Source organism: Oryctolagus cuniculus, chromosome 2, assembly GCF_964237555.1.
Source record: "Oryctolagus cuniculus chromosome 2, mOryCun1.1, whole genome shotgun sequence".
Classification (NCBI taxonomy): domain Eukaryota; kingdom Metazoa; phylum Chordata; class Mammalia; order Lagomorpha; family Leporidae; genus Oryctolagus; species Oryctolagus cuniculus.
This window is the reverse complement of record NC_091433.1, coordinates 90,194,109-90,213,501: the sequence shown is the minus strand read 5'-3', so window position 1 is coordinate 90,213,501 and position 19,393 is coordinate 90,194,109. Positions and strand designations below refer to the sequence as shown.

Sequence of the window (19,393 nt, the reverse complement as noted above, 5' to 3'; positions counted from 1 at the left end):
CGGTTAGTATTAGCAGGTACTAGACTTGTTTATGTGCTCCCTTTGACTCTTAGTCCTTTCATTATGATCAATTGTGAACTGAAATTGATCACTTGGACTGGTGAGATGGCATTGGTACATGCCACCTTGATGGGATTGAATTGGAATCCCCTGGTATGTTTCTAACTCTACCATTTGGGGCAAGTCAGCCTGAGCATGTCCCAAATTGTACATCTCTTCCCTCTCTTATTCCCACTCTTATGTTTAACAGGGATCACATTTCAGTTAAATTTCAACACTTAAGAATAACTGTGTATTAATTACAGAATTAAACCAGTCATATTAAGTAGAGCAGACAAAAAACACTACTAAGAGGGATAATGTATTAAGTTGTTCATTAACAGTCAGGGCTATGCTGATCAAGTCACTGTTTCTCATAGTGTCCATTTCACTTCAACAGGTTTCCTTTTTGGTGTTCAGGCAGTTGTCACCAATCAGGGAGAACATATGGTATTTGTCCCTTTGGGACTGGCTTATTTCACTCAGCATGATGTGTTCCAGATTCCTCCATTTTGTTGCAAATGACTGGATTTCATTGTTTCTTTCTGCGGTATAGTATTCTAAAGAGTACATATCCCATAATTTCTTTATCCAGTCTACCGTTGATGGGCATTTAGGTTGGTTCCAGGTCGTGGCTATTGTGAATTGTGCTGTGATAAACATTAGGAGGCAGACCGCATTTTGTTTGCCAATTTAAATTCCTTTGGGTAAATTCCAAGGAGTGGGATGGCTGGGTAGAACAGTAGGGTTGTATTCAGGTTTCTGAGGAATCTCCAGACTGACTTCCATAGTGGCTTGACCAGTTTGCATTCCTACCAACAGTGGGTTAGTGTCCCTTTTTCCCCACATCCTTGCCAGCATCTGTTGTTGGTAGATTTCTGTATGTGAGCCATTCTAACCGGGGTGAGGTGAAACCTCATTGTGGTTTTGATTTGCATTTCCCTGATTGCTAGTGATCTTGAACATTTTTTCATGTGCCTGTTGGGCATTTGGATTTCCTCTTTTGAAAAATGTCTATTGAGGTCCTTGGCCCATCTCTTAAGTGGGTTGTTGGTTTTGTTTTTGTTGAATTCTTGATCTCTTTGTGGATTCTGGTTATTAATCCTTTATCTATGCATAGTTTGCAAATCTTTTTTCCCATTCTGTCGGTTGTCTCTTCACTCTCCTGACTGTTTCTTTTGGAGTACAGAAACTTCTCAATTTGATGCAATCCCAATAGTTGATTTTGGCTTTGACTGCCTGTGCTTTCCAGGCCTTTTCCAGAAATTCTTTGCCTGTGCCAATATCTTGAAGGGTTTCTCCAATGTTCTCTAATAACTTGATGGTGTCAGGTCGTAGATTTAGGTCTTTAATCCATGTTGAGTGGATTTTTGTTTAAGGTGTAAGGTAGGGGTCTTGCTTCATGCTTCTGCATGTGGAAATCCAGTTTTCCCAGCACCATTTATTAAATTGACTGTCCTTGCTCCAGGAATTGGTTTTAGATACTTTATCAAATATTAGTTGGCTATAGATGTTTGGGTTGATTTCTGGTGTTTCAATTCTGTTCCATTGGTCTATCCATCTGTTTCTGTACCAGTACCATGCTGTTTTGATTACAACTGCCCTGTAGTATGTCCTGAAATCTGGTATTGAGATGCCTCCGGCTTTGTTTTTGTTGTACAAGAGTGCTTTAGCTATTCGAGGTCTCTTGTGCCTCCATATGAATTTCAGCATCATTTTTTCTAGATCTGAGAAGAATGTCTTTGGTATCTTGATTGGGATTGCATTGAATGTATAAATTGCTTTTGGGAGAATGGACATTTTGATGATGTTGATTCTTCCAATCCATGAGCATGGAAGATTTTTCCATTTTTTGGTATCCTCTTCTATTTCTTTCTTTAAGATTTTGTAATTCTCATCGTAGAGATCTTTAACGTCCTTGGTTAAGTTTATTCCAAGGTATTTGATTGTTTTTGTAGCTATTGTGAATGGGATTGATCTTAGCAGTTGTTTCTCAGCCATGGCATTGCTTGTGTATACAAAGGCTGTTGATTTTTGTGCATTGATTTTATATCCTGCCACTTTGCCAAACTCCTCTATGAGTTCCAATAGTCTCTTAGTAGAGTTCTTTGGATCCCCTAAGTCAAGAATCATATCGTCTGCAAAGAGGGATAGTTTGACTTCTTCCTTCTCAATTGGTATTCCTTTAATTTCTTTTTCTTGTCTGATGGCTCTGGCTAAAACTTCCAGAACTATGTTAAATAGAAGTGGTAAGAGTGGGCATCCTTGTCTGGTGCCAGATCTCAGTGGAAATGCTTCCAACTTTTCCCCATTCAATAGGATGTTGGCTGTGGGCTTTTCATAAATTGCTTTGATTATATTGAGGAATGTTCCTTCTATACCCAATTTGCTTAGAGTTTTCATCATGAAAGGGTGTTGAATCTTACCGAATGCTTTCTCTGCATCTATTGAGATAATCATATGGTTTTTCTTTTGCAGTCTGTTAATGTGGTGAATCACATTGATTGATTTGCGAATGTTGAACCATCCCTGCATACCAGGGATAAATCCCACTTGGTCTGGGTGGATGATTTTCCTGATGTGTTGTTGTATTCTATTGGCGAGAATTTTATTGAGGATTTTTTCGTCTATGTTCATCAGGGATATTGGTCTATAATTTTCTTTCAGTGCTGTATCTTTCTCTGGCTTAGGGATTAAGGTGATGCTGGCTTCATAGAAAGAATTTGGGAGAATTCCCTATTTTTCGATTGTTCTGAATAGTTTGAGAAGAAATGGAATCAGTTGTTCTTTAAATGTTTGGTAGAATTCAGCAGTGAATCCATCTGGTCCTGGGCTTTTCTTTGTTGGGAGGGCCTTTATTACCGTTTCAATTTGTTTCAGTTATGGGTCTATTTAGGTTTTCTATGTCTTCATGGTTCAATTTAGGTAGATTCCATGTGTCCAGGAACCTATCCATTTCTGATAGATTTTCTTGTTTGATGTCATACAAGTCCTTGTAGTAATTTCTGATGATTCTTTTTATTTCTGTGGTGTCTGTTGTTGTTTCCTTTTTCATCTCTGATTTTATTAATTTGGGTCTTTTCTCTTCTTTTTTTAGTTAGTTGGGCCAATGGAGTGTCAATCTTGTTTATTTTTTCAAAAAACCAGCTCTTCGCTTGGCTGATTTTTTGTAATTTTTTTTGGATTCAATCCTGTTGATTTCTTCTCTGATTTTAATTATTTCTCTTCTCCTACTAGATTTGGGTCTGGTTTCCTGCAAATTTTCTAGGTCCTTGAGATGTGCTGAAAGCTCATTTATTTGGTGCCTTTCCAATTTCTTGATATAGGCACCTATTGCTATAAACTTGCCTCTCAATACAGCTTTTGCCGTATCCCATAAGTTTTGGTATGTTGTGCTGTTATCCTCATTTACTTCCAGAAGGTTTCTGGTTTCTCTTTTGATTTCTTGAATGACCCAGTGTTCATTCAGGAGCATGTTGTTCAGTCTCCATGTGTTTGCATACTTTCTGGGGTTTCCTGAGTTGCTAATTTCCAGCTTCATTCCACTGTTTTCTGAGAAGCTGCATGGTATGATTCTAATTCTTTTAAATTTGCTGAGACTTGCTTTATGACCTAGTATGTGATCAATCCTAGAGAAGGTTCCATGCACTGCTGAGAAGAATGTAAAGTCTTTAGATGTAGGATTGAAAGTTCTGTAGATATTTGTTAGATCCATTTGGGCAATAGTGTCGATTAAATCTGCTGTTTCCTTGTTGAACTTCTGTCTGGATGATCTATCTATTTCTGAGAGTGGAGTATTGAAGTCCCCCAGCACTATTGTATTGGAATCTAAGTCTCCCTTTAAGTCCCTTAACATATCTTTTAAATAGACCGGTGCCCTGTAATTAGGTGCATATACATTTATAATAGTTACATCTTCCTGTTGAATTGAACCCTTAATCATTATATAGTGCCCCTCTTTGTCTCTCTTAACAGTTTTTGTATTAAAGTTTATTTTCTCTGATATTAATATGGCTACATCTGCTTTTTTTTTGGTTTTTGTTGGCATGGAATATCTTTTTCCAACCTTTCACTTTCAGTCTGCATGCATCTTTGTTAGAGAGATGTGTTTCTTCTAGGCAACAAATAGTTGGGTGTTGTTCCTGAAGCCAGTCAGCCAGTCTGTGTCTTTTAACTGGACAGTTCAGGCCATTCATGTTTAATGTGACTATTGATACATAGTGACTTTGCCCTGGCATTTTCAAGGAGATATTTTCTAGTATATGCTTTGAGCTTCCCATGCTCTCTTACTGGAAGGTTTTCTTCCTTTCCTTTCTTTCATATTGATGGCCGTGTTTCTGTGTTTCTGAGTGTAGCACATCTTTAAGTATCTTTTGCAGGGCCGGACGAGTGGCCACAAAGTCTTTCAATTTCTGTTTGCTATGAAAGGTCTTTATTTCACCTTCATTCACAAATGAGAGCTTAGCAGGATATAATATTCTGGGCTGTCAATTTTTCTCTCTTAGCACCTATGCTATGTCTCGCCATTCCCTCCTAGCCTGTAGTATTTCTGATGAGAAGTCTGCTGTGAGTCTGATTGGAGATCCTCTGAGAGTAATCTGACATTTCTCTCTTGCACATTGTAGGATCTTTTCTTTATGTTTCACTGTGGTGAGTTTAATTACAACTCCTAGAACCCGAATGTTGGTTTTTTTATAGTGTCCTGTAGATTCCCAACAATATTTTTTAGATTTCTAATTTCCTCTTCTTTTCTTTGGTTTGACTGTATCCTTTCCTGTTCTCTGTCTTCTAAGTCCGATATTCTCTCTTCTGCTTCACCCATTCTGTTTTTAAGGCTCTCTAATGTGTTTGTCATTTGATCTATTGAGCTCTTCATTTCATTTTGATTATTCTTCACTATCACACTTTCCTGCTCTACTAGTTTCTGTGTTCCATTTTGATTCTTCCTTAAAATTTCATTTTCACGAGAGAGATTTTCAATCCTGTCCAATAAGGATTTCTGTAGTTCAAGGATTTGGTTTTGAAAACTTCTAAATGTTCTTATACATTTTTTGAAATTCGTATCTTGCATTTCTTCTATCTCATCATCTTCATAATCTTGGCTTGGGGTGTTTTGTTTATTTGGAGGCATCATAGTGTCATCATTGATCTTGTTCCCTTGATTTCTGTGTTTATTGCTTGGCATGGTTAATTCTGTTTCCCTCACTGTGAGTTTTTTTTTTTTTTTATTATACTATGTTCGTGTTAAGTGGACTGCCTGCTGTTGGAGGAGCCTTGGAGGCTTGAGATGGGTGTGGCCTGAGAGCTCTGCTTGGTTCTTCAGGGTTACAGGTGTGCAAAGGTGACACCCTCAAGTTATGTGTGGTAAATCTCTCTTTATTTATTTATTTATTCATTTATTTTATTTTATTTTATTTTTTGTTCAGGAGGTAAGTAATACTGCAAGGCTGAGCAGAATGGATGGTATTTAGCTTCCGCTGGCTTCTACCCAAAGAGTCTCTGCAGGCTTGGTTTCTCCTGCGGACTCCCACTGGGTTGCCTAGGCTACTGAATTGTAGCCTTAACTCTCCCCTTTTATTATGTATATCCCAGCTCTTTGTCTCTTGCTTGCCTTTGCAAGGTTGGCAGAGAGTGGAACTTGTCTGTACCAGTATTCCCCCTCCTCTTTATTTATTTATTTATTTATTTATTTATTTATTTTTCCTTTTCTCCTGTAGCCAGTCTGTTGGACTTTCCTGCTTCAAATCCTACGTCCCTCTAAAATTCTGTCCGCCGTTTCCCCGCCAATGTCTCCGGTTACTGAGCTCACCTCCGCTTCCAGCGCCGATGTGTGCACTCGGAGCCCTGGGCGTCCCTCCTCTCCCCACTGGTGCTGGTGTCCTTGTCACATAGACTCCCCTTCCCGCACTGGCGCTCAGACTCTGCAGCTCCCGCGGTTCGGCTTCCGCGTGGTGGGCGACCCTGCTCTCCCCGTAGGTCCTTTGAGTCACAGCGAATAGCTCCGGAAGAGTTTCCTCTGCAATTTTTTCCTGGTCCTTTTTCTGAGGCTACCATAACTCCGCTTTTATTAAACTAAATTTTCCCGGACTATCGGTGTGCGCCCTCACTATTCCGCCATCTTGGCTCTGCCGAGGGTTTTTTTTAATACCTAATTTTTTTTTTTTTTCCCTGTCTCGGGTTTATTTGTACAAACAGCACAGGAGGACGCTAGCCCCATGCAGACAGCAGCCCAGGGGTCACACCAGTCCTTCTGCCTTTGCATTGGCAGGCAAAGGCTGTTACTAGGGAGCCTTTGCGGGGGGCTGGGCACCTTTGGGAGGAGCCTGAGCCGGAACTGGGGCTGCAGGTGTGGCCTGGGCCTTGGGCTTGGTTTGGGCCTGAGCCTTGGGTTTGGCTTGGGCCTGGGCCTTGGGCTTGGCTTGGGCCTGAGCCTTGGGCTTGCCTTGGGCCTGGGCCTTGGGCTTGCCTTGGGCCTGAGCTTTGGGTTTGGCTTGGGCCTGGGCCTTGGGCTTGGTTTCGGCCTGGGCTTTGGGCTTGGTTTCAGCCTGGGCCTTGCCTTTGCCCTTGCTCTTGATTTGAGCTTGAGCTTGGGCCTTGATTTGAGCCTTGACCTTGCCCTTGATTTGGGGCTCAGTCTTGGCCTTTGCCTTGGTCTGTGGCCGGGACAGCCTGAGACCCCTAGCAATGCGGGCACGGGCACGCCTTCCAAGCTTGGGGTGGGCAATGTAGGCAAGCCGATCGAGCTTCCGGCTGACACCCTTCGGGATCGTGGGCTTTACTTCCTTAGGCTTGACCAGGGCCTTGATAGCTTCAGCACGCACAGCCATAGCCTTGGCGTTGTTGGCCTGCATCTTCTTCAGGCCCTTCTTGTTGTGCTTCTTGGCAAAACGCATGTTCCTCAGGAACTTGGGGTCCACCCCTTTCAGAGACTTGTATCTTTGTGATCGCGGTTTCTTGATGCCATTTCTGTGCCATTTTCGGGACTGGTTGTGCGTGGTGTGGTTCTTGGACTTGGCCATGTCTGCACCCTGCCGCCACCCGTGAGCTATGGATGGTGTCGGATCTAATACCTAATTTGTTGAAGGTTTTTATCATGAGGGGATGTTGGATATTTTCAAATGCTTTCTCCATGTCTGTTGGAATGATCATACAGTTTTTTTTTTTTTTTATTTTATTTATTTATTTATTTTTTTTTGACAGGCAGAGTGGACAGTGAGAGAGAGAGACAGAGAGAAAGGTCTTCCTTTGCCGTTGGTTCACCCTCCAATGGCCGCCGCGGCCGGCGCGCTGCGGCCGGCGCACCGCGCTGATCCGATGGCAGGAGCCAGGAGCCAGGTGCCTTTCCTGGTCTCCCATGGGGTGCAGGGCCCAAGCACCTGGGCCATCCTCCACTGCACTCCCTGGCCACAGCAGAGGGCTGGCCTGGAAGAGGGGCAACCGGGACAGAATCCGGCGCCCCGACCGGGACTAGAACCCGGTGTGCCGGCGCCGCTAGGCGGAGGATTAGCCTAGTGAGCCGCGGCGCCGGCCCGATCATACAGTTTTTATTCATTATGTTGAAATTATGGATTATGTTTATTTCTTTAGCTACATTTCCATCTGCAGAATTAATCTCACTCGATTATGATGTTTTTGATAGAATGTTGGATTTGATTTGCTACCATTTTGTTAAAAACTAGCAAAGTTCCATTTTTTTTTCAATATTTTGGAGTAGTACAAAAGAATTTTAATTACTTACTCCTTAAATGTTTTGTAAAATTCACTGGTAAAGCCATCAGATCCTAGAATTTTCTTTGATGGGAGATTATTAATTACTGCTTCAATTGCGTTGCTTGTTATGGGTCTATTTAGATTTTCTCTTCTTGTGTTAAAATTGGATGTTGTATGTATCCAGAAATTTACTCCATTTCTTTAAGGTTTTCCAATTTGTTAGCATGTGGTTGATCATGGTAGTCTCTTACAATTCTTTGTATTTCTCTTATATCTGTTGTCATGTTCCTTTTTCATCTCTCTAATAGATATTTGAGGGATTTTTTTCTCTTTTAATGTGGCTGAAGTTTTGTATATCTTCTACATAAAAGATTTTCATTTCGTTGATTTTGTATTTTTTTAATTTCAATTTCATTTGTTTCTGCTCTGATTATTATTATTTCTGCCTCTTGGTAACTTGGGTTTGGTTTGTTCCTGTTTTCCTAAATCTTTGAGATACATTATCAGATATTTTATTTAACATCTATTTTTAAGATACAAGCATTTATGGCTATAAACTTTCCTCCTTGTATTGCCTTTAGTGTTTCTCAAGATTTTGACATGTCATGTTTGTATGTTCATTTATTTCAAAAAGGCTTGTAATTTCTTTTTAAATTCTTCAGTGATCCATTGATCATTAAGCAGCATGTTGCTTAATTTCCATGTATTTATAAGTTTTTCTATTTTTCTTTTTATTGTTGACTTTTAGTTTTATTTCTTTGTGGTTTGAGAAGATACATGGTATGATTTAAATTCTTTAACATGTATGGATAATTGATTTGTTTTCTGATACTGTCTTAAAAAAATGTTCTATCTGTTGATAAGACTGCAGTTTCTGTAACTGTTGGGTGAAATGTTCTGTACATGTTTGTTAGGTCCATCTGATCAATAGAAAAGTTCACCTCTGATGTATCTTTGTTGATTTTCTGTCTACATGGTCTAATGACTATATTTGCTCTGTGTGTGTGTGTGTATATATATATATATATATATGGGTGGTATTGTGTTTGGTACATATGTATATATAAATATATATGTGATTGCTTTATCTTGCTGAAGCAATACTTTTATCAATACACAATGCTTGTATTTATTTCTTTTTACAGCTTTTGATGTAATTATTCCTGCTGATTTTTTTTTTTGACAGGCAGAGTGGACAGTGAGAGAGAGAGACAGAGAGAAAGATCTTCCTTTGCCATTGGTTCACCCTCCAATGGCCGCCGAGGCTGGCGCGCTGTGGCCGGCGCACCACACGTATCCGAAGGCAGGAGCCAGGTGCTTCTCCTGGTCTCCCATGGGGTGCAGGGCCCAAGCACTTGGGCCGTCCTCCACTGCACTCCTGGGCCACAGTAGAGAGCTGGCCTGGAAGAGGGGCAACCAGGACAGAATCCGGCACCCCGACCAGGACTAGAACCCGGTGTGCCGGCACCGCAAGGCGGAGGATTAGCCTAGTGAGCCGTGGCACTGGCCAGAATCCTGCTGATTTTTGATTCCCATATTTTTCTTCACTTCCAGGCTATGTATATCTTTAATTGTGAAGTGAGTTTCTTGAATGTAGCATATAATTGGGTGTATTCTTTAAGGGTTATTTATGTATTTGAAAGGCAGAATTACAGAAAAAGGGAGAGACAAGAGAGATTAATATCTTCCTTCTTGGGCCAGTGTTGTGGTATAGCAGGTAGACACCACTTACAATGTTGGCATTGCATTTGGGCACCAGTTGGAATCTGGCTATTCCACTTCTGATACAGCTCCCTGCTAATGTACCTGGGAAAGCAGAAGATGGCACAAGTCCTTGAACCCCTGAACTCACATGTGAGATCCAGAATAAACTCCTGGCTCCTAGCTTTGGTCTGGTCCACCCCTGACTATGTGGCCATTTGGGAAGTGAGCCAGTGGATGTAAGATTTCTCTGTCTCTGTTCTTCCCTCTGTCTCTGTATCTCTGCCTTTCAAATAAATAAAATAAATCTTTAAAAAAAATCTTCCCTCTGTTGGTTTACTCCCAAAATGGTTGCAATGGCCAGGGCTGGACCAGGTTAAAGCCAGGAGTCAGGAGCTTCTTCCAGGTCTTCTACATGGGTGGCAGGGACCCGAACACTTGGGACATCTTCCCCTTTCTTTCCCAGGCCATTTGCAAGCAACTGGATCTGAAGTGGAGCATCTGGGATATGAACTGATACCCATAGTGGCTGCTTAAGCCACTATGCCACAACACTGGACCTAGGTCTTGTATTTGTTAATCCATTCAGCCAAACTATATCTTTTGACTGGGGAAATGATTCCATTTACAGTCACAGTTAGCTGGACAGATAATGACTAATGCCTGCCATACTGCTGACTGGTTACTAGTTGCATCTACTCTGTTTGTGAGCTTGGTGCTGGCATGTGTTTTCATAGTGTTTATTTCTGAAAGGGGTGGCACTCCCTTCAGGATTTCTTGTAAGACTGGTCTGGTGGTGATGAACTCTTTCATGCTTATATAATGCCTGTATCTCCTTCACTTCTAAAGGATATCTTTACTGGATATAAGGTTTTGGCTGGCAGTTATTTCTTTCAACATGAAATATATACTCCCACTCTCTTCTGGACTGCAGGGTTTCTGCTAAGAAGTCTGCTGTAAGTCTCATTTTTTCCCTCTTACATGTGTAACTTGATTCTTTTCCCTTACTTTCAGATTCTCTCCTTGTTCTTAAATTCGACATTTTGACTATAATATGTCTTGCAGAAAGTCTTTATGGTTGAGTGACATTGATATCTTTGAGTTTCTTCCATCTGGAAATGCATGTCTCTTTAAAGATTCAGAAAGGTTTCCAAAATTATTTAATTCATTAGGTTCTTTTCCTTAAGGAATCACTATATGTATGTGTTCATTTAATAGTTATCCCATATTTCACATAGACTTACTTCATTCTTCTACTTTTTTTCTGACTGGGCTATTATAAAAGTCCTGTCCTCCAAATCAGAAATTCTTTTGTCTGCTTCATCTATTCTGCTGTGATGCTCTCAATTGTGTTTTATTTCATTGACTGAAGTTTTCAGATCCAAAATTTCTGTCTGCTTCTTTTTTTCCTTAAGATTTATTTTATTTATTTGAAAGACAGAGTTACAGAGAGAGGTAGAGACAGAGAGAGAGGTTTTCCATCCAGATGGTTCGCTCCCGAGATGGCCACAATGGCCAGAGCTGCGCCGATCCAAAGCCAGGAGCCAAAAGCTTCTTCCAGGTCTCCCATGTGGGTGCAGGAGTCCAAGGATTTAGGCCATCTTCTACTGCTTTCCCAGGCCATAGCGGAGAGCTGGATTGGAAGTGGAGCAGCAGGACTCGAACTGGTGCCCACATGGGATGCCAGAGCGTCAGGCCAGGTCCTGTCTGCTTCTTTTTAATGATTTTTCTTTATTGAATTTCTCATTGATGCCATCTATTTTCCTCATTTGTTTTTCATTGTTCTTTTTATAAATATTTACTTATTTATTCAAAAGGCAAATATACAGATAGAGTGGGAGAAACAGGGAGAGATATCCTCTATCTACTGGTTCACACCCCAAATGGCCACAGTGGCCAGTGTTGGTCTAGGCCAAAGCTGGAGCTTGGTACTTTGTCCAGGCCTCCCACAATTCCTAGAATTAGCAGAGAGATGGATGAGAAGTGGAGCAGCTGTGACTGGAACCAACACGAATGTGGCATGCCAGCATCACAGGTGACAGTGTAACTTGCTACACCACAAAGCCAACCCCCTTCTCATTTCTTTAAGCTCTGTATTTGTACTCTCTTGCATGAATTTAGCGTTTCACTTGGGATGAGTGTGTTGAATTCTTTTTTCAGATATTTCGCAGATTTCCTCCAGATCAAGGTCTGCTTCTGGATAATGTTGTGTTCTTATGAGGTTGCATGCACTCTGCCTCTTCATGCTTCCTGTGTCCCCATATTGATATCCCTTTTTGTTGAGTAGGTTTTGTTGGAAAAGAGGAGTTTTTGTAGTTGTTGTGCTTGTTTCTTTAGATGGCTGAGTGGTTCTGGAGCTTGTGATACCAAAACAGTGGGTCTAGGATTGTGTGAATTAGATTGGACCTTCCTCGGTTCTTGCTGGTGAGTGGGAGTGGTGCTGGGGCTTATAGAACGACAGTCCCTGATTTCAAAACTGGGGAATTTGATGGGGGCCTTGCTTCATTCCCACGGAGTGACTCCTAGATACACTGGGAATTTATTACTGACAGGTGTGAGTTTGAAGAGGTGGGATGTATGTAGCTTTGTCCCTGTGCCAAACAGGACAAATTCCAGTGAGTTTGAGGAGTTTAGTAACCTAGCCTAACAGCCACAGTCCTGGTGCTACAGAAAACAGTGGGGTCATTAACCAGATCTCATGGTGTTAGAGCCAACTGTGCTGGGAATTCTAAAATTGTGAACTGGCACCCTCCCATACACAAGCAGAGGAATACGGATCAAGTTCTCCAGATACCACTGGTGAACTCAAGTTATACTAGGGATTGTAACACCAACATCAATAGTCCTAGTTCTAGGCACAGATGGAACTGCTCCCAGTTCCCACAAGGAACACAAGGGTGATGCTGGGTCTTAGGCGTGGGCACCCAGCACCATGTTCTATGAGATGCATCAAGATTTCCTCATCTGTGTTGCGTTCAGATTTTTTATGGATGGCTTCTGGTGCCAGCCCAAGGAAGGCAAAGGGAACTGCCCTCAATGTTGCAAAGTGACCAAGTGTGGGTCCGGAGCTTCAGTTCAGAATTCCCACAGCCACAGGGCACACAGTGTCTGTGCTCTGCTCCAGAGAATGTTCTGTCTCTGGCTCTGGTGGCTTCTGGTACTAGTGGGGCTGCTGCCTGTCCCTTATGTCAGAATGGAGGTTAACAGTGGCTCTACCACAGTAGATTGGAGCCTGGTACTTTGAGACGATGGGTACAAAGTGGGTGGGTTCCTTTTTCAGAACAAAGTAGTCCCTTAGACCCTAGTCAGTTCTATATGTTACTCTCTGCTAAACATTTAAACCTCTCTCCTCTCTGGATATTTACGTCGTTGGTGTAGTGATTTCTATTAACACCTTGACTCTGTTTTTTTGTTTGTTTGTTTGTTTGTTTGTTTGTTTTGGTACCAGGAAATGAATGATTCAGACCACCAAAGTATCACATGTACGTTAGAGCCTATGATTTTTAATTGAAGACTCTGTATTCCTTCTTTATTTTGTACTTATATAAAAGGAACAAAACCCGTGTATTTCATATATTTGGTTTTGACAGCACACGCTACCCTCTCTTCCCTGTTTCCACACTCCTTCCTCTCTACTGGCTAAGATCTAGTGTAGTATCACCATTCCACTTACACCTTTCTTCTGATGTGAGATCAACACTTCTTCCTTGAAAACAAAGTGTCACAGGCAGAACTACTAATCATTATAAAAAAGAGAAGTCAAAATCAACAAGAAATTAACAAAAATTGCCATCATATTATGTTAAAACTAAATAAAAATACCAATAGAAAATGAGACATTTTTGTCGATACTGACATCAGCAGAGAGTAGAAGGCTGAATCAAGGCAGGTGAGGGCTTAAGAAGTTAGGCATCACGGTTCTTTGTTAATGGGTGAAAAATACAATGCAATCTTTCTGGAATATAATTTTGTGATCATTAATCCCCATTATTTTTTAATGACTTACACATTGATTCTATAGAGATCAATATCAAAGAAGGTTTATGAGCATCTCCACATGTCAAAATTTGATAATATAAATGATGTTAAATCCATGTAAATTAAAAAGCCATTAGCACTAACATATCATCACTGGAATGCATATATGTATGTCAAGATATCATTACTTCACACTTACTATCTTAGAAACTGGAGTAGATACTCACTGGATTCACAAATCTCTGCACTAGATTCTTTTACAATGAATATTTTTATATTGTAATCAATTATTTCTTGCTGAAAAGGAGTTAAGTATAAATATGTGTATGCATGAAGATGTTAATTTTATACTTTCATTTAAAGACATGATACAAGCATCAGCATGACCTCAGTTAATAAGAATATATATTGAAATACCTGTGTTCAGAGAGTCAGTGACCTATACAGGCTATTTTATATTATAGGAATTTGAGGCATTTTTTTCTGAATACGTATTTTTAAATTGTTACATATGGTACCATATTACTTGAGAAATTAAGAGAGAAACAAATATTTTCTCTCAGGCCAAACAACTCGTTAGCACCATAAATTACAACACACACAAAATTTCAAAAAGGAATATGTGTGATTGGTCAGAGCCATACAGTCAAGTAACAACAAAATAGCCCCAATTAAAAAAGGAAGTCTTAGTTACGTGAGTTTCGGGAGGATAGCCTTGGCTGCTGTTCAGCCCAACCCTCTGCGGCACTGTGAGGTACAGAAGTGGCATTTCAGAACCTGCAGCAAAGGAAACCAGTTAGCATCCGCCAGAGGCAGCAGCGTCCACTTCCCTCGTCCTCTGATGTCTCCTCACTCTAGCACCCAAGCCTATATACACACACACACTCACATATACACACACATACACACATGCACACATACACAAACATAACACACACACATACATATATGCACACACATACACACAAACACACATTACACATACACACATGCACACATACACAAACATAACACACACATACATATATGCACACACATACACACACATATACACATACACACATGCACATACACACACGCACACACACACACACATACGTACACACTGTCTCATTCCAGGAGGAGGCTCCCCAGGAGGGAGACTGACTGATCACTGTCCGGAGACTCTGGGGCTGTTGACCTCAGCCCTGAATGGGGCAGTGTGGGCTGTCAGTCTCCAGCCCCATCCACCCTCCCTGCTTGTGCAGGGCCAGGTGTACCCAGCTGTACCCTGAGCCTCCAGGCGCCAGGCCCAGCCGGACCCGGACCCTGGCCCTGAGGCGCTGAGGCCCTGAACCTGGGCCCTGAGCCGCTCCGAGCTGAGCCCGTGGAGCAGGGAGGGGGCCGCCTGCCTGGCCAGGCGGTGAGGAAGGGCAGGGGAAACTGCCAGCAGCCTTCCCCACTTACTCGGGGCCGCGGATGCCAGCGGGCCCAGGCTGGAGAGGATCAGCAAGAGATGTAACATTGTATTGGGCTGGATGACTTGGCCACATTGCTGTCCGTTGGAATTGGAACTGCAATAGCCCGCGACCGCGGGGTTCCTGGCTCGCGCGAGGGGCAGGATCCGGAAGGAGCGGGGAGCACAGCCACCTGGCGGCCGAGAGAGGAGACCGCAGCGGCCGGGCCCAGGCGCCCCGGCACCGTGGACGTCTGCGGACGGCGCTCTGGGGGCGCGCACCCCAGCCCCCGGCAGGTGCAGGAGCCCCTGGGAGCCAGCAACGCGGCGCGCGTGGGCTGCATTTTGCAAAACTGCGGTAATGCTTTAAATTCATGCAGCTTTCACATAATGGACATTAGGCGCTTTTTTCTAAATTAATTTTAAAAAGTAATTAAAACTTAATTTTTAATTTTTATTAATATAAACGATTTCGTCTATGTCATATGTACAATTCTAAGAAGATAACCATACTTTCCTCTCTCCCTCTCTACCTCCCTCACTCCCCTCTTCCTTCCTTTCTTTGTCTTTACTTTTTGCAAAAGCATAATTTCAATCCACTCCAGAGAGAAGAGGATTGTAAAGGTATGAAAGAAAACTTGGAGATGATGGATATGTCCATTATTTTGACTATGGTTCATTATTTTGAATTGTGGCTTTTAAATATACATGAAGAATTGTGTATCAACATATACTAATAAAAGAAAATATAAATATAAAATAAAATATAAGAAAACTGGAAATGTAATGCCCATTTACACTTTTGATTCACATCTCTCTTCACTTTTTGCTGGACCTGTCCTGGTACATTTGTGATTATACTTGCCGTAGTTTCGATATGGAATAATATGAGCTGAAGGTGACAAACCTCAAGGGCCTGTCCTCATAGGGTTCTATTCCACTTGTCTATCAGAACAATCTCTTTCCTAGCATGCTTTGTTTTCATCAGGGACCTCTGATAAAGGAGGCATATAATATGTATATTTGTAAGCATATGTATATAAACCATGTATGTATATACATACTATATATGCACATGTGCACGTGTGTGTGTATATATATATATATATATATATACACATATACATTTATCAAAGCTTTCTGTGGAACTTTATGGAATTATCTTAAAACTCCCAGGTGAGCACATTACCTCATGAGAGGGGTGCTGGGAAGTGCTCTCTTCTTCCACTGGAGACCAAGACTCAAGGAGCTGCTGAGCGGTTCCACCTTTCTCTGCTTTTCTTCCCCCAGCACTTTCTCTCTCTCTGTCCCCCATCCACTCCTCAGCTATGCCCACACATGTGTGTGTGTGTCACGTGTGTGTGTGTTTGCTTTCTCGCTTTTTAAATAAACTTTCACACTTTGTGCACCACATGTATGCAAGTACTTAGAATGCTTCTCTAGGTAGAAGCAAGGGCCTCTAGTGGGCTCTAAACTGTCCCACGTCTCCCACCTGTCTCTTGGTGAGCCAGCCAGGAGAAAAATCATATGAAGGGAGTGGGGTAAGTGGATCTCTGTCTCAGTGGCACATGCTTTTTGTTTATTTTGTTTTTTGTTCAAAACCTCTCTCTAACTCTCACTGCAGTCAACGGTCTCTGCAGGTCAGCTAGAATGCAAATGTGGGTAGCTTTTCCCTAATGTTAATAGCTGCAGTGGAGGGGCAGCTAAGACAGACTGGTAGCATAAATGGAATTTGGACATAGGAAAGGGGAGAGAGTGGACCAGCTTGTTAATGTTTGCCAATTTATAAGTGTCTCCAGGTTATTTGATGTGTTTTTAAAGTTAATTTTTATCACAGGAAAAGCCTGAACTTAAAGTCTTTATTTTTGCCGATGGATCTCATGTGGCAGATGAGTATTTTCTTTAAAGGGATTTTGGTTGAAATCCAGCAGGGTTTTCATGTGCCAATTTATCCTCTCCACCTGGTTGGAAGGGTATGCAAGCAAGCTCTGTTGCCTTATCACCACACCCACATCAGGAGGCAGGACTCCAAAGAGGAAAGACTTCACTTCCTGCCATAGAAGGCGGGGATTCTGCCTCCAAAATGGTGACCACCAATGGGCACTGGAAGATTGGCAACAGATCATCTAGTGTTCTCAGTAAAGGGGTTTTCTCCTCTAACATCTGGAGGTGCTTGAATAGCTCCAGGGTTTGAGCTAAAACTCTGGCAGCTGCTTGCAGCCATGCGCTGCTTTTCTCTTCTTTTTCATTAATTCAGGTGCGTGGCTTTCTGACATGAGTTTATGCATCCTGTAGTTCAAAATCGCCAGCAGTGTGGTGGTAACAGCCTCCAAGCAAATGTAGGTGTTATGGACATGCCCCAGACATTTCTGTGTTTGCCTCTGGGTGGACTGGTGATCTCACAATGGTAATACACTTCCTGGTAAAACCATACAGCATACCTGAGGCATGGTGGCATGTATATATATGTATATACACATATATGTATATACATTTACATACATATATGTACACACATGTATATACATATATATACATATATATGGGATATTGGATGGTAACACCCCTAGATCTAGATCTATATAGAGAGCACCCCCTGAGTGAGCTGGTTACTACAGGGGGCCCCTGTAGCAGACTGTATAAAATAGGGAACCCAATTTTGGGGTACAGAAAGATTCTAAGGCACCAAATTACATCTTTAAGTCACATGCTTAAGTGGAACTGGTCTTGCGGAGAGCCACATCTAATTTTGTCTTCTCAGTCTCTACAGACTGTTCAGCTGTATATAGCACTGCGTTCATTCCTATGGACTTATTTCTAGTGGTGCAGTTTCAGAGACGGGCCATGGGACCCCAAATCCCATGAGCTGTTTGGCAACAATATAGCATTTCATGTATTTAGTAATCATGTAAATAAGGTTAAAAAGAAAGGATGCTCCAATATAGGAATTTAAACAGCAGACTCAGAAAATGGCAATCAGTATAACTAGCACTTAGTGATCTAGAAATCAGCTCCAAAGGCATTCTGGTCTGGCTGAAAAGCCCATAGGAGAACATTTCAAGTGTGGAAAGCTGAGGCACTGGTGCAAGGAGTGTCCTGACAGGAAGCACCTCTGTGGGCCATGCCTCAGTGCCAAAAGTGGTCATCAAAGAGGAAATGCACTCTTCGGAAGGGAGGGGGTAACTTCCACTTTGCTCGTGACCTTGTCTAAAGACTGATGGAGTGTGAGAACCCAGGAGTCTTCCACAGCCCAGGTACTCATGTCAAGAGCCTCAGATGATCACTGGCATCATACAGAAGAGTGCTAATTTGTTAGCAATAGGAGGCACTCTATACTATCTTGACAGGACCTGTGTCCCCAGAGAGTTGCTTTGTTAGGAAGGCTGATGGTTAACCTTGCTCTCTAAGATGTACCTGTTTAGTGTATCAGATAGAGAATGTTCTTACCATTCACCAGTTTTTAATTATATCTCAATGCCCAACTCCTTTGTTTGGAAGAGATTCGCTATTTTTGCAAGTGCTTTTTTCCCAAGTCTAAGTCCTTTGTTATGATGTTAGTCTGTACCGAGGCACTGCCCAATTTAGATCATCTATTAAAATAAAAGACAGAGTGTATCCTCAAACCTGAGCTCCAGGAATACCTGGGTGGGCCGTACGTGCTCTGCCTGTCAGAGTGTTCTTAGAATGTGAGTCTGCATTTCCTCATCAGTGTCAGTGTCCCACAAAATCAGAAGCTAGTTGTGTGCTTCAACCCTTGACTGATAACTTCTCAGACATGGGCTTTTGGTTCTGATATCATCCAGCTTATTAATAATTTTAAATATTGATAATCTTAGTGGATTCTTGACATCTATTTAGAGAAGAATTCTGAATACTGGCTCAAATAGACCAGACAACATAGTAAATTCTTAGTGTTTTCTTCAATGAAAGAAACATACAGGAAGGTGAGGGGTTTAATTAAGGGAGGAAGAGAAGTCTAGAAGCTAAGTTGGGTCCATACTGAGCAGAGAGCAGGCCAAGAGCTGCGTGGAGCAAGCATGCGGGCAGGAAAACAGAGGCAGGGCTGAGGCCATAAGGCCTCATGCCCAGGGGCACAGTGTAACAAGGGAGGGGCCCACATTGGTCCAGGCCTTTTATCTACTTCCAAAGGGCGTGGTTAGGTAGTCTGATTTGCAGGTGGGTATAGAAGTGGTGTCAGGTAGGGGCATGACATCACAGGGGTGTGGTCTCCCAGCTCACAAATCGAATTGACTTTGCCCTACCTGCCTGCCTGCATCCCTTTCTCACTGCTGACATCCTCTTTGCCTCAGAGACTCAAGACCGGATAAAGTATATTATTAATCTGGGTCAGGTTAAAAGGCTTTAATGGAGTATGGGAATAAAATTCTCCCAGTTCCAGATCCCAAAGGTCATGAGCAGCCTATCTCCTCAGGAGACCTTGTTTTATTAAGACTTAGAAGGGGGAAGCCGGCGCCACGTCTCACTTGGCTAATCCCCTTGCGGCGCCCACACACCGGGTTCTAGTCCTGG

The 19,393-nt window shown here is 42.1% G+C and overlaps 2 protein-coding genes across 2 annotated transcripts in view; both read right to left on the bottom strand.

The window, feature by feature from the left end:
• The window catches only part of LOC100358989 (A disintegrin and metallopeptidase domain 3), a 102,276-nt gene extending 87,246 nt beyond the window's left edge, over nt 1-15,030 (bottom strand). Inside the window, exons 1-2 of the mRNA XM_017350395.3 lie at nt 14,875-15,030; nt 14,123-14,205 (exon numbers count right to left, since the gene is read on the bottom strand). Coding sequence (XP_017205884.1) covers nt 14,123-14,205; nt 14,875-14,932 — 141 coding nt within the window. The 5' untranslated portion in view covers nt 14,933-15,030. The remainder of the gene's footprint in view (nt 1-14,122; nt 14,206-14,874) is intronic.
• On the bottom strand, nt 6,192-7,097 carry LOC100349704 (large ribosomal subunit protein eL29-like). Its single transcript, XM_051832386.2, has one exon. The coding sequence runs from the start codon at nt 7,056-7,058 to the stop codon at nt 6,321-6,323; it is 738 nt and encodes a 245-aa protein (XP_051688346.1). The 5' UTR covers nt 7,059-7,097; the 3' UTR covers nt 6,192-6,320.
• Nucleotides 15,031-19,393: the final 4,363 nt, after the last annotated feature.